The sequence below is a fragment of the Uranotaenia lowii genome, chromosome 2, assembly GCF_029784155.1.
Source record: "Uranotaenia lowii strain MFRU-FL chromosome 2, ASM2978415v1, whole genome shotgun sequence".
NCBI classification, from domain to species: Eukaryota; Metazoa; Arthropoda; class Insecta; order Diptera; family Culicidae; genus Uranotaenia; species Uranotaenia lowii.
The window spans coordinates 377,507,066-377,523,126 of NC_073692.1; the positions used below are offsets into that span (position 1 = coordinate 377,507,066).

Consider the following 16,061-nt stretch of genomic DNA (forward strand, 5'->3'; position numbering starts at 1 on the left):
CGTTAGGATGATAGCGTTAATCTTTATAAAAAGCTAAAGCGCATTCTATAACATCACCAGAAGTCTAATAAAGCCAAAACCTAACCCATTAGCCATTTTTTCGATTCTGTGAGTTCTCGGATTTTTTTTTTATTTTCTTCAGCAATCATGATGGTTGATGAATGATAATTGCATTATTGAGATATGAACTGGTAAAATTAATAGCCAAAACACAAATGTTTTAACCATATTATGAGCATCTTTTCTACTGCCAGTCGAGATTTTAGGCAAAATGTGTATGAAAGAGTATCTTAAAATAAATGCGCCCCGTCAAATTTGATGGTCTATCATAATGGAATTGATGGATAATAGGCCTGAAAAAATACTTTCAAATAATCGCATTGTGAATCCATCAACATGTCGTCATTTTGTGCCTTTCGATTTTGCAACCAACATGGCGTTAGTCAATTCAATGCTTAATAGCTTTTTTATGGTCAGGAAAATGGCTAATTAGTTTTATAATGCTTTCTATGACGTTTTCTAACCAAGTTATTGCATTTTTAAATTTTATTTTTACTCAACTTTACGAGCGTTTATTGCAAAAACGTGCAAGTGGATTTTTAAATCTAATAAACCACATTGAAGCTTGAACTAAGTGCAACAAATTGGTGTTGGTTCCATTTGTCTCCACGTGCTCGTATTTGAATGCAACAAGCATATATTTGATGTGTTTTACGTATTTTCATACGAAAAATGGAAAAATTGATTTCCAGGCTACGCAGATGCTGCGCAGAACGGAAGCAGGAAGGCAGTTGAAAATAATTTTTGTATGGAAACACGCAAAACACATCAAACGTATGCTTGTTGTGTTCAAATATAAGCGCGTGGAGACAAATGGAACCAACACCAATTTGTTGCACTTAGTTCAAGCTTCAATGTGATTTATTAGTTTTAAAAATCCACTTGCACGTTTTTGCAATAAACGCTCGTAAAGTTGAGTAAAAATAAAACTTAAAGTTGTAAAAAGCTGGCTAGGAAACGTCGTAGAAAATTGAAATCTTGCGCAAAATGTGTGAATAATCTAATTATTTCTAATTCTCGAATTCTGCAAGTTAATTGCATCAAATAAACTAAGAAACTAATGAAATGTCTAAAAAAAGTGATGTTTGTGAACAAATTACTAGATTTTCAATCTTAAAAATGCTTCGAGTTCCACCGAGTTCCACGCTAGTTTTACATGGTAATGATTCCTCTTAACACCAAAAATAAAATCCACATTGGCTGACGGTGCGAAAATTTGCGCAATTCGATAAACTTTTCTTTGAAAATCGTTAATATATTACACTAAATGCTTTCTACAGCGCTTCAGCAATTTCAAAACACATCATAATGTAGTAAACAATTGTAGATCTTGATTTTTTTCAACTTTGTTTCGAAGACTTCAAAATTCTGTGACACAGATTCTGTGATGAAAATTTGCTCAAAATTCTGTGAAATTACAGATTTTTCTGTGATTTCGGCAACCTTGCCAACTACACGCTTAGGATGAGTTCCTTATTTCTGAGTAGTTGATCATTAGAACAATGAATGAGGATAGACTTTTTGAATGAAAAGGTATTGATTGTGAATGACCCATGAAATAAACCATGAGTTGATGTCGAATTTCGTTGTCTGATGCCATCTTAAAATCCAAGAAGGCGGCTTCCGCTGAACTTCAAAATCATGTAAATGACTTAAATTGGCATAAAACACCAACAATATTGGAATTGGATGGAAGTGCTTAACATTTTAAAGTTCAGCAGAAGCCGCAATCTTGGATTTTAATGTCATTTGTGTCATTTGTGTCATTTGTGTCATTTTTATCATTTTTGTCATTTTTGTCATTTTTGTCATTTTTGTCATTTTTGTCATTTTTGTCATTTTTGTCATTTGTGTCATTTTCGTCATTTATGTCATTTTTGTCATTTTTGTCATTTTTGTCATTTTTGTCATTTTTGTCATTTTTGTCATTTTTGTCATTTTTGTCATTTTTGTCATTTTTGTCATTTTTGTCATTTTTGTCATTTTTGTCATTTTTGTCATTTTTGTCATTTTTGTCATTTTTGTCATTTTTGTCATTTTTGTCATTTTTGTCATTTTTGTCATTTATGTCATTTTTGTCATTTTTGTCATTTTTGTCATTTTTGTCATTTTTGTCATTTTTGTCATTTTTGTCATTTTTGTCATTTTTGTCATTTTTGTCATTTTTGTCATTTTTGTCATTTTTGTCATTTTTGTCATTTTTGTCATTTTTGTCACTTTTGTCATTTTTGTCATTTTTGTCATTTTTGTCATTTTTGTCATTTTTGTCATTTTTGTCATTTTTGTCATTTTTGTCATTTTTGTCATTTTTGTCATTTTTGTCATTTTTGTCATTTTTGTCATTTTTGTCATTTTTGTCATTTTTGTCATTTGTGTCATTTTCGTCATTTATGTCATTTTTGTCATTTTTGTCATTTTTGTCATTTTTGTCATTTTTGTCATTTTTGTCATTTTTGTCATTTTTGTCATTTTTGTCATTTTTGTCATTTTTGTCATTTTTGTCATTTTTGTCATTTTTGTCATTTTTGTAATTTTTGTCATTTTTGTCATTTTTGTCATTTTTGTCATTTTTGTCATTTTTGTCATTTTTGTCATTTTTGTCATTTTTGTCATTTTTGTCATTTTTGTCATTTTTGTCATTTTTGTCATTTTTGTCATTTTTGTCATTTTTGTCATTTTTGTCATTTTTGTCATTTTTGTCATTTTTGTCATTTTTGTCCTTTTTTGCATTATTGACTTTATTGAAAAGGTGGAGTCTAAGAATAGATATTATAAGTTTTTAGTTAATGAAGAATCGATCCAAAAAAATTTAAACTTTGAGTTGATAATATAGATCGTTGAAAGATTTGATCATTTAAAATCATATTTCTTCCAATTCTTTCAGGTAATCCAATTTAGTTGATCTTGTTTTTCAAAAATAATGCCCCAATTTTATTTCATTTAGCATTGATAATGTTGTCATTTGTTCCCTTCTTCCCGATCCGAAACTATTTTTATTTTTAACTTATTCAATACTTTTTTAGACAATATCGCAAACCGTATTGACCCATTCTGAAGTGGGTCATATAATCGAATCACTTTTTATTGAGACTGAAGTAAAACAGTGGCCCGGAGAGGAAGACAAGACACAGCAAAAAAAACCGGGAGGAACAGAAACCTAGACTGGGACTGATCCCTTGGCGACAGGTTCCGGGTACGCGCACCGGGTCAGCCGAAAGTGGAAGTCGAACGAAAAACAGGGGGTGTGTACCGGTTGGACGATCTCCTGTTGAGACGCTGAGTATTCAGTTTTGTTTGGCAACAACAAACGGCTAATCTTTTTGGCTAAACAGGTCCCTACCTAGTCTTTGATGAAATTTTGGGGTTTTCCGAGACAGGATTCTTTCATGAAATCGGAGACGTCCCAGTCGTATGATGGTAGGTAGTTATTCCGGGTCATGGAAACCGCAAATAGACAGTATAAAATTTACAAACCAACAATGACTGGCATGAGTATCCCTAGGAAATGGTTTTTCAACATATCATACTTTATTTTGTTTTTTTTTTTTTTTCATTTTATCAAATTGTTTCGTCAAGCAATGTTTCGCCAGCTTCATTCTACCAACATTAGGTTTAAAAAAAATTGACTAAGAGAGCGTAGAGTTGTGTATTTTATACTTCGGAAACTTAAAGTAAGCCAAAACAGCTGTGTTGGAGAGATATAAACGGCAACTGACAATTGCTCCGCTATAAGCCTCTTAGACTTGCACAATACGATCATGTCAGACATTATGAATGCTATTGAAGCAACTAATAGGTACTAGAATTGATCGTGTTGCTAACTCCATTAACTTCGCAACAGTACATTTGTAATGAATATGAGGGCTTTAAATTAGAATCGAACACACAAAAGCAATCTATTTTGTAGCAGACGAAAGTAGTAGGAAAGTGCAATTGCAACAAAACACGGAGGAACTTGATTTTGAGGTAAACATGCTCAAGCAGGTATCGATGAACAGCCCTCTGTTAATAAGCAAATAAGTTCATCTAGCTAATGAAATTTGGATACACTCGTTCGGAAAATTATGGATAACTTGGGAGTGGAATGTTACGCTGAGCGAATTATAGGGATAGCCCGTTTTTCAACATCAAATACCAATGGAATAGAACCAATCCTGGTTCGTTTCACAAATGATTTGCTAGAGGAAAGATTAATGAAAGACGCCTGAGGAAAACCTGTAAACTGCCTAGATATTGAATTAGGAGTGGATCAACGAATTGACGCTTGACAGATGCCAATCAACGCCTACTAAGCGCTACCAGAAAGTTCAGAAACGAAAATAACTTCAAATATGCTTGGTTTACGAATGGATTTGTATTCCTTAAAAAGATGAACATTCTAAATCTATTAATGTATGTGATATTCGCGATTTGCAAACGAAGAGTCAATTTTTAAATTCCTTCTCACATTACTTTAAATCACACTAAATTGTATTATCATAATTTTTGCTCTTAAGTGAACAGCTTAAATCACTGAAAACTAAATTTGGCTAGATTAACATACACCCATAGAAGAGGTTGCAAAAATCCAATGCCTATTTAGCACATCTCTGTGCCGATAATGCGCTGAAATGTGCACTGTACCGAAGATGATATGTTTGAAAAACCGTAACTGGCATAAGGACTCGGCTCCCAACTAAAATGATGCATGACCACTACATTCAAGCAAAACAAGAAAAACATTTTATGGGATTTCGTTCCTATTGGATAATTCATCCCAGAAACAAGAAAATAAAAAATATAAACCACAGCGCCCGTAGGGAGAATCGAACTCAAATCACTAACTAAATGGTCTTGCCAGACCGACATCTTAACCAGTGTACTATTTGAGCTTCATGCAGGAAGAGGGATATTTGTCATAGGCATTCTGCCACCGATCAATCACAAAAGAAACGCACGGCAGTGGCTTCCCGGCGTTTGGCCTCCTTTCAAGGTATTCATTTGTCTTGCGATGGAAACGGGAAAGGGAACGGGAGTGGAGGAAACGGGAAACCCATTGAATGAGAACTGTGCATTGCTTACTGCCTGCTATTACATACACACGCTACATATACACAGCTGCTAAAGCCGGGCAGCTTGGCCGGTGCTTGTTTGCCGGTGAATTGAAGGAATATATTCTTGTTGCTTTTGCTACATACACACGCACAGCTTAGCCGTGGTTGTTTGTCGGCGAATTGAATTGAAGGAATGTTTTTTTTGTTGTTGCTTTTACTGCATACACACGCACAGCTCGGCCGTGGTTGTTTGCCGGTAGATTGAAGGGATTGAATTAGAAGGATGTTTTTGTTGTTGCTTTTGCTACATTCACACGCACAGTGCTCGGTTCGCTGGCTGCCTGGTGTTGGCCGGTATTTATTTCCATCCTTCTTCGTCTTGTGATGCGATTGGGAGGGACGTGAAAGCGTTTTTATTTTGTTTCTTTCAGACATAGGCAATTCGGTTAACTTGGGAGATTAATGCCGGTGGGAGCAAATCGAATCAGCACCGATCGCGTTATCTTCTTGTACCAATGATGCTATGTAATTGACTACACGCCATTGGCACAGAGGCTGAATTTTGGGTGTACTAGCTCAAGAAATTACTTAATTGGTGGCTTCAACAGTTTATTTAATCTTCTTAACTACAAACGATTAAACAAAGTAAAAAAACGACAATACGATTCGATAGAAAAAGCCTTGCTTGATCTCCGTAAATAATGAATAGAGCATTAGAAAATTGAAACATATAGTTTTTAGTTTCAAAAAATAGCATCGCCACTTCCCATTATAAATTAAATGAAATTATTTTTCAAATATTTCTCATCTCAATTCTACATTCTTTTTTCAGCAAAAGCATTTTAAATCATAAAATTTTATTTATTTTCTGCGTAAGTTTCATCCAATCAAACAATATTCTTCGCAACAGCCTTCGCAATCTGTGCTTTTCATGTCGCTTTGTTTTTATTACCAGAGCCGGAACAATCCGAAAACATTCTTAGCAACAGCTTTCCCAAAGGCTGTGGGCTGGGCTGGGAAGGCTGTGTTGAGCCTTCCCAATCAGCAGGCCAAATCAAAATAAATAATCAGCAGAAACAGCCTTAAAAATCTGCGCTTTCAAAGCCTGTCCGCCTTTTTCAAGGGGCCGAATCAGACACAATTTTGTTCGTAGCAGCAGCCTTTAAAATCTGTGCTCCCTGTGCCAATTCATCTTTCTACCGGAGGCCGAATCAAAAAAAAATTTTTCGTGGCAGCAGCGTTGACAATTTCTTATATATACCAACCAAGCCATTGTCGTGATTTTAAGATTTTTACGAATCCCTATTCAGAGATGTCTGTCTCACTTACAAGTGCCATCTCTACAGGTACGACGCAGTCCACTCAAGCGACCAAAATGAAAAACCAAGTCGATCCATCTTTGCTATCAGCAGGGTCGAATTAAGCCATCGCAGGGCCCAGGGCCATTTTTCTTGGGAGGCCCCTGTAAATTGGTTTTTCCATAAGCCATCTCAGAGAACTCACATTTTTTAACATACGAAGGAACTGAAAATGAATTTAACATATTGCCTTTTAATAACTATCTTGTCTACGTAGACGTCAGTTTCTGGTATCTTCAAATAATAATTGTTAAACCATCACGTGCAAACATCGCGAAACAGCAAGGAATATCTAAATAAGGTAGTGTCGAGAGCCATATTGGATTTTTTTTGTGACGTCACAAAAACGATTGCATCGAAAATTTATGTGAGGATGGTAGGAATTTCAAAGAAAAACATGTTTTAAAACGAAATCGGATTCCAATTTCATTTCTATTTTGTTGTAGGGCTTCTCTTTGATTATGTAATGGAGTTTTTCGGTCCTTTGAAGATTGCATCATGGTTTTTTATTAATTTATTAATGAATGCAATGTCGCCTTGAAGCTAAAACGTACAAAAATGAATAAAATATCAACTTCAAAAAGGTCTAGCTGGTAGATATTGGGTGTTCAATTGATTGTCATGATTTTAATCCAACCGGTTTACCATATACAATTCTTATGTAGAACAATTAACATTAATTCATGATTGTTAACTCAGTTTACTAAAACGCCAATTAAAGATTCTGTTTTTGTATGAAAAATTGTGTTTTGATCACTTTATTGTAATGAGGAGCTTAAAATGCACTGACTTGAACAATTTCATGGAAGACTTGAAAGTAATTTTAAAATTATGCAAATTTCAGTGGTGAAAATCCACCATTTTTTAGAACTTCGATGATCTATTTTATAGAAAAATTATTTGAAAATGAAACTTATTTGTATCCATCTTGAAGAGCAAGAATCCTTCTACAATAGCATGTTTTCAAAGTGGAAAATTTCCTGCAAATTCTTCGAATTATCATCGAAAAAGAAAATTTTCCTAGTAAATCAACAGATTTTTCGTGATTGTGACGTCTCAGTCTGTACCAATACTAGAGCAGGGCTGCCTTGGCACTACCTTCTTTAAATATTCCTTGGCGAAACAGGTAATAAAATAAGCAAAAATATGAACTTTGATTAGAACTGTTAAATGCAAAATTAAATTCGCATTTTATTAGAGTTATTTTATAAATTGCGAATTTAGCATTTATTAGCTCTAATCAGAGTTTACATTTTCGATAAGGCTGAAACTTGGAAAACAAGATAAAAACGTTTAAAAATGCACTTTGCATTTTTGCCAAAAGCTGAAAACCAGTCACTGTAGGGCAGGGCCGTAGGAAGAACCGGCTCATGGGGGGGGGGGGGGGGGGGGGGTTTTGATGACATTTTTTATCTTACAACATTTTTGATTGAACAGTGCATGTACAAGTGAAAAAAATGTATATGTGCTTAGTACAAATCATTCAGATTAAAGTTACATATTTTGCATTAAAAGTTGTTTATTTTTGAAAATAAGTCCTAGGAGTTGCCATTTTTTTTTTTCATGAAGCTTTAAAAAAATATGTCAGTTGCTTCCAGAAAAGTGTTTCAATGACTGGTGTGCCAAATGAATCGTTGATAAAGGTCGCGAGTGATACAATGATGATTTAATCGAAACAAAAAAAGGAAATTGAATGCTTCATTTAGAAAATAAACTTATTTTACTCATTTAAATAAGCAAGCAAATTCTTTCGAACCACGAGCATAACGATTTTTAGCATGGGTGAAAATGTATCAAAAAATCTGAAATAAAAGTAAAAAATTAGGGTTACGGTTCAAATAAGGTTTATTTTTTAACTGTTGTAAACTCGATTAAAATTTAAGATTTTAGTTAGAACCTTTGATTTGAAAGAATCTGCTGAATTTTCAGCTGAATTTTTAACTGAGGATAAAAAACAAGTTCAAAATTATCATTAGTTATTTTTTATTTTATTATTTAAATCCTGTGATTTAAGTTTTCAAAATTAAAATCTGAAATGAGTCTAGATCCTTTCTTTTAAATGTGATTTTCACCAGGTTGGTTTTTCTAAACTGACTTTGATTGAATTCAAGATTTTAATGTTATTTAATTTAAAATTTTATATTTTCTTTCAATTTAAATCCTTAATAAAATTCTTACATTGATATTTTAATATTGATTTGATTATAAAACTTAAATTTGAGCTTAATCGAATGTCAATCTTAAATTTTGTTCCAAGTCTGAATTCTGCATTATGAACCAAAATTCAAAACCTGAATCTGAATTCCAGATAAGAAACCCTATGAATTTAGAACCAAAAGGCGAAATTTGTATCAGAACCTTTAACCAAAAATCTTTTATTTGATTTTTAATTTGTGGTTTTCAATGAGATTTTTTTATTTTTATTTCGTAATTGAACTTGTAAATTAAAATTAAATTATGGATGATAAAATTGCTTCAAATTTTTCAATTCTGGTGTCATGAAATTATCTTATGTTTCAACTCCACATGTAAATTGAGGATACAAATTTCAGGTCCAAATCTTAAAAATGGTTTGAACTTTTAATATTGAAACTGATCTAAACTTATAATCAAGAACAATAAACTGGATACTAACTAGATATTTTTTCGTAAGTTTCCGAGCTGGGCAAATCCAGGCCAGTTCATTTTAAAACCAGGCAGAATAAGGACATATTGTTTCAAAATTTTCCCCAAAATCCAACCAGTACTTCGGAACTATTCCATTAAATTCAACATGAAAACTCGCGCAAAACTGTATTTATTTTATCAAAATACATTAGCCGATTCAGAATCATATTAAGGCTACCAAGAAATTGTTTATGTTTATTTTGACAAAGTTTGTTAAAAAAAAAAAGGATTTAGACGCTAGATACATAATTCTAAGGACTAAACTGAAATTTTCGTTTGATTTGCAAATAGAGTGAGACAATCTGGTCAAAATCCAAATAATCTGGCAAGCTTTGTCTAACTTTTTTGGGATTCAAGATTTGGGACTCAAATACTATCAACAAGTGAGAAATTTTTTGAAAAACTGTTGTAGAATTGTGGTCCTGAAATGAGATTTCGAGGTTTTGGAATTGGGATTTTTACACTATGGTTACTCTTGAATCTTTTAAGTTGTTCATCAATATTTGATTAGAAATGTCAAATTTTGAACTTAGCAAAGAAAATTCACTTGGCATTTTTGGACCTTTTAGGGGGGGGGGGGTTTAACCCCCAAACTCCCCCCCCCCCCCCCCCCCCCCCCCCGTTCCTACGGCCATGCTGTAGGGGCATAATGAGAATCTCCCCTAGGGCAGTATAAGCACCATTAATCGGGGCACGAAGGCTTTTTCATCTGACGATTTGGCCTATAGGCGATGGGCGCGCTCGCTATCCCGGTAAACGATTTCCCATGCGTTAAACAGAGAAAGCAATAGCCTTCACTCCAATTTCATTCCGATTAGCTGTCGTTCTTATAAAAATTCGTGTAAGAGTAAAGAGCAAGCTTTATTCTTTTTAGCAGGCCCAAGTCCAATTGGTAAGATGTCGGAGAGGCCAAATCGTCAGATGTTAACTAGTCAAGCTGAATAATTCAGTTGACTACATCGAGTTGAATTCGCTGCTGGATTATACTGCAGAAAACGCTCATCGTGCCCCGATTGATAGTGCTCTGCTCGCCACGAGTCAACAAATTTAAACAAAAACGCGTTTCCAAATTGATAAAAGTGGAAAATTAAAAATTTAATGATGATGAAAATTGAGAAACAATGTGTACATTATGTTGCAGTGCGTACATTATAGATCAAGATGATTTAAATGTCATAAAAGCTTATTTCGTGATGCTCAAAAATTATAATATTTTCGTCGAGAACCTAGCAGGTTTTTTATAAATATTTCTGTAAAGATGATAAGAAGGTTTCTTTTTTGGTGCAAAATTAATACTATACGAAGTAAGAAACAAATACTCATGAAAATTTAGTTCAGAAAATACGCACTTTTGTAGAAAAAAGGAGTGTTTATTATGCCCCGGGTGCTCATTTTGCCCTTATCTTCCCTATAGTTATCATTTGAATGAAAACTTTGAATTTGAATTAAATTTTTATTTTGGATTTAACGGCTTATGTCAACAAAGTAGATAAGCAAATCATTGCTAATTTATTTGTCATCAATTTCAAACAAAATAAACGATGAGCAGTAATGAAGTAATAGAATTCGATCAACTTTGTCGATTCATCCGAAACAACAGTCACAAGAAATTTTATAAATGGAAAACCTAGGGCAACACTGTTGCTGATTGTATAATGTTAAAAGGAATCGGATGGCGCCTCTTTATTTACTATAGTCTCTTTAGTTGGAATGGTCATCCACATGTCATTATTTGTTTAGATGCGCTTCTTGTTGGTTTATTAACGAATTTTCAAGAGATTTTTTTTTTAATTTGCATAAAATTTTGTATGCTACTATTTACAAGACTCGTTTTTTTCAGCACTCGACGTAATAATCAAACTCAGCAAGATTCGTTGCAGAAATTTACGACTCGTGATGAAAAAATCCACTTATTGCAACTCGTTGCATAAATATCGGAAAAAGGGTAGGCTTAAAGTAACAATTTTTTACTCTGTTTTGAAAACTGTATCGAAAAGTACTTTTCGACACGGCTTTTTCGGTTGAAAAAGCATGCCTTCTCTAATCCAAACTTCATATCGAATAACAAACATTTTCATGAGGAGTTGAAAAAAAGGCTTTATTTTACTATGAAATTGGAAATTCCAAAGCAATGAAGTCAGAGCTAATTTGAAAATTTATCTTATCTTGTTAGTATCACCAAATGGAACCATCTTTAAAACATTGGATCCATAAAGTAACGGAATGATAACAGAATGGTGAGGAAATGAAGATCTATTCTGTCTTTGGCCGAATCAACACTTAATGCAACATCGCTTACTGTTCAGCGATTATCGTGCTAATGTTTTTGTGTTTAACACTGGATAATGTCATAATCGAATATCAATTTCCAAATACGCATATTTAAGTACCAGCTTTTGAACTGGAAATGTGAGGGAGCAATAGAAGTTCGATTTTTAAGAAAAGGTATTAACCACCTTAAAAACGATTTTAAATAGGAATGTGTTTCCCTCGAAAAATGCTCTTTCCCTCTTTTCAATTTTTTTTTTCTGACTTTTGTATCCAGCTTTAGTTTTCAAATCTGTTATTCTTTCTTCTAGAACATACATACATTTTCACCGATATGCCAAAAATTAAAAATCTAAAGAAAAGATAGTACGGATTTCACTTATGGGCGATTCCAATTCTTATTTTCTAGGTCACTGAAAAATTTGTGAAAATATTAAAATACTAATTCAGTAACATGAAATTGACGGACAAGTTTGCAATTAGGTATTTCAAATGAGTGGTTTTGTGTGAGACCCTGAAAACATACTATAGAAAACAGTGTTGAAGTTGAAAACTCAAATATGCTAGTGACTGTTTTTGTTATTCAAAACTGAATCAATGGTATTGACATTTAAAAAAAAATGAATTTAGCATTTGAGAATTTCTTTTATTTGGTGACGTGATAGATTGACGTTTAAAACAAAAAATAGAATCGCTCAGAAAGAAGTCATTTGATTTAGAATTTCCACTTGACAAGGACATTTTTAACCACTTTTCAGTTTATCTTATTTGAAATTGATTTCTTTATCCCATCGGGGGGATTTAAAAGTCGTGTACAAACAATGTCTCATATTAATCGATTGAAATAAATTCCTACTTTCAAGAGACTCCTTTAATTGCTTTTTCCTGAACCTAATCAAACTCATGTCCCCCATATCGGCAGCCAGAAGTCCTAAGGCAGTATTTTAAAATCCATAAGACCCCGTTGTCGTCGTCGGGGTCCCAAGAAAAAGCCAACTGGCAGCAATTCGTCCACCCATAAGCTCATCTGCATCGTAGTTTATGTTTATGTGATGATGATTGGCCTCACTCAGCTCAGCTCTCGAGTGCCCCGCCTTCAGTCTTTTGTTTTGCCTGATTTCTTTTGCCGATTGCCGCCGGCTGTGGTTTGTCCACACCCTCATCGACCCCAGCAGAACGTCAAGAAACCGGATTGCCGCCACCCAATCAACAAGAGCGAGCCATCAAGCCTGGGGAGGGCAAGAGACAACGTCTGGACTGGTACTGCGAAACAGAGCGACGAGACAAGATACGAGAACGAAAGCTTTCGAATGGCGAGCTTCTTTCCGGGGAGACAAGTGTCTTTCCTTTTGAGATTTGACCTGGTCCCGGGCTTTTGGGATATTTAAGGGTTGAGTCCTGTGGGATAGACATTCACTTGCTTATTGTAGTTCGAGAAAGCAACATCAACATTTCGGTAGTGAAGTTTTGAAGGTTTTAGGTCTCTTGTGTGAATATGTGATTTGAGTGGTGTTACGCAAGGAAATCTTACGATTATTGAAAATCTATCAGTGAATGAAGTGATTTGTTGGAAGGAAAAACATGAAAATGGAAAGCAAACTAGTGATTTTGGTTGGGATGCTGGTGGCTATGGGACTATGTGTATCAGGATTTACGATTCGCGAAAAAACTCTGAAGGAGGATTTCACGCCTTATCTGCAGACTCTGGATGCTTACCGTCAACGCCTTCAAAATCAAGGATTATATCCCAAAACGGACAATCAAAATCAAGGTAAGTTCTGCAACCAAGTTAAAAAAAATGGAAAACTTTCGATAAAAACCTCAAAAGGAAAACCGTTTCTCATTAACTTTATACTAATGGTAACATTATTTGTTTGTTTACAGATGTCTCAGCCAGCTCAAACGGGTTAAGCTTCGACGAGTTGGAAGTTATCCGGTTGATTCCGGTAACAATTAAGCAACTGCGTCAGGGTTTATTGTCTTCGGAAGAGCGCCTGGCGCTTGAAAAGATTTTTGGAAACCTGTGGGAGATGATCTCGGATGATGCTAATCGTCGGAAGTTTGAGCCAAGAAACTCTCTCCTAGAGACGCTGTTAGGTTCTCAAGAAGTTCGTCTCGGAAAGCAGGATATCCGCAAACAACTCAGCAACGACTTGGATGGAAACTCCATACAAAAGGTCTTCAAGCCGGAAGACACCCGATCAATCCAGGTAACTGACGACACCACAGTTGAACCGTCTCAACGAATTATTCGTATGGTCGCTGCCATCATTCGGAAGCGCTACCGAGAAAGTCTGCAGCCCCACAAACGCACAAGCAGTTCTCACCGCGCCAAACGATCCAGCCACATCAATCTGCAAAACGTTAAAGTCACCATCCACGTGCCCCGTGCCAAACGCTCAATCTTCCCGGCAATCTCGATGCACGGTCTAACGGCCGAGGAGAAACGTCGCGTCGAAGAAGCCAACGAAGCCGCTATCATGGCAGCCGTCATGGCCCAGATCGGCAACGGTCTAGACGAAGACGAGGACGAGGAAGACGATGACGACGACAACGAGAACGCTGTTGGCAACGATGCAGAAGACGATGAAGATTATTACGAAGACGACGACGACGACGAGGAGCAAGACTACCCGGCACAGCTGGTTAAGAATCTGCAGTCGACAAAGCAGAAGGCGGAGAACTCGATCGACGGACAAGACGAAGACGGCTCACCGGAGGCGGCAAAGAACGTCCACGACGTGCTGAATCAGGCAGCCAAGCAGATGATGTCGATGGACTATGCATACGACGAAAGTGGCTGGAATGATGATTACTTCCTGAACGATTACAAGCCTCGTTTCAAGCCGGGACAGTTCGAGAATCCGTCGATCAATGAGCTGATCATGCTGGCCGCCAAACACCAATCGATTGCCAGAAGTAATGAGCAGCGGTTGAAGAAACATCATTTTCGGACCGCTAGTAGCGAGGAGTATCAGGAGTAAATGAGAAAAGCGCATATAGAGAGACCTCCGTTTTAGGAGGAGCATTTTTTCGGTCGAGAACGTACCTAAGTGTTTAGTGAGTGTAAATAGTAGATTTAATATTTATTGTAAATGCTGTTTTGATGTGTACATTGCTATGTTTTATTCTCTCCCTGGAAAGTTGCAATATGAAAACAAAAATAGATTGGTCATTATTTCGATAAAATTTTTGACAGTGAACTGTAAATAGTAAACAATAAGAGTGAATGTAAAGATTGAATTTATGAAATGTTTGTTCGTAATATTAAGAAAACAATAAATTATCTCTATATAAAATTAATTTAAAAAACTATTTTTCATTAAACTGAATATCACAAAATTTATTTCGGGCAAGCCGAAGCTCTATCGGTGACGTTCTTGCCAACCTGAATTGTTGACTACGATTCCAAGCCCTAAAATATAACAGCTCGGACACAGTTGCATCGGATAAGTTGTTCATTTTTTCACCTAAATGCACCAATCTAGGGGGTGCCGCGTTGAAAAAATGTTGTAAAAATCATCTCATACAAGTTTGTGCCAGTCTAATGTATAATTTGTAAAGTTTTCAGATTTTTAGAATTTTATTTTCAGACTGTTTTGTTTGATTTGAAGCTATAAATTCCTAAATTGTATGGAAAGTAGCGAAACATGAAAAGATAAGTGTTTTCTTGAAAGTCGCTTTCATGCACTTGAACCTCTTTGACTCTGAGGGTCTCAAATAATGGCAAACCCATTAAAATGCGTAATGCCGCTGAACCGCTATATCCGAATTTTCGGAAATATCATGTTGGTCCGGATTTACCTTTAGAGGGCACGGGACAGTTTTTCTAGAGGGCTCTTCATCAGATTAAATCAATATGGGATCATTTTTTTATTTTTAGAAGGCCTTAAACTCGTATCTTTAACCCTCCAAAGCTGTTCGCATAATATCAGTTTCGAGAAAATTTTACCAGTAGTTTTTTGGCGTTCCCCTGGCGCCAATGTTAACCTATGTTTATGATATTAGATTCATTGTGTACCTACATTTTTTTATTCTAGTTTCCAAATATTTAACAAATAAGTAGATAAGTTTTACCAGATTATCTGTAGTTGAATCCGAATGAAAAAAGTTTCAGAAACAGTTTTATTTTCAAATTATTTATAATTTCTGGCGACTTTGCTGTATTTAAGTGTTTTTTTTTTTTTATTTTTGGAATTGTCAAGAATAATTATATCCCAAGGTTTTTTGAAACACGAGGTTCTCTGACTTTGACAGTAAGTAGGCGAGGAGTGAGCGGGGTTCTCAATGAGTTTGTTTACAAACATAAAATTATTTGCTTAGCTTTTCGTGGTTTGTTGGTAAATAAACTTCATGAGTTCCGCAGTTGCATATATGCATCTTATATATAAAAATGGAGGCGCTATCTTTGTGATAACATCACGTATGAACGGGCGGTCGGAATGAAGTGAAACTTGGTATCCGAGGGTTTTTGGGGCCAGAGATGGTTTGTATAATAGTTTCAAGAATCTCACTTTTTATGGAAGGAGGGTCCCCATACAAAGTTATCTCTTCCCATCTTATATATAAAAATGGAGGCATTTTCTTTGTAACAACATCACGTATGAATGGTCGGTCGGAATGAAGTGAAATTTGGTATCCGAGGGTTTTTTGGGTTGGAGATGGTTTGTATAAT

General features: G+C 35.2%; 1 protein-coding gene across 1 annotated transcript; it reads left to right on the forward strand.

The window, feature by feature from the left end:
• The first annotated feature begins 12,817 nt into the window (after positions 1 to 12,817).
• LOC129744373 (uncharacterized protein B0303.4-like) lies at positions 12,818 to 14,644 on the forward strand. The gene is made up of 2 exons (XM_055736874.1): positions 12,818 to 13,157; positions 13,271 to 14,644. Exons 1-2 carry the CDS (start codon positions 12,968 to 12,970, stop codon positions 14,368 to 14,370), a joined length of 1,290 nt encoding a protein of 429 aa, XP_055592849.1. The 5' UTR covers positions 12,818 to 12,967; the 3' UTR covers positions 14,371 to 14,644.
• Positions 14,645 to 16,061: the final 1,417 nt, after the last annotated feature.

Coding starts and splice junctions, on each gene's coding strand:
- LOC129744373 (XM_055736874.1), top strand. CDS start 12,968: ATGAAAATGGAAAGCAAACTAGTGATTTTGGTTGGGATGCTGGTGGCT. Junction 13,158..13,270: donor AACGGACAATCAAAATCAAG/GTAAGTTCTGCA, acceptor GTTTGTTTACAG/ATGTCTCAGCCAGCTCAAAC.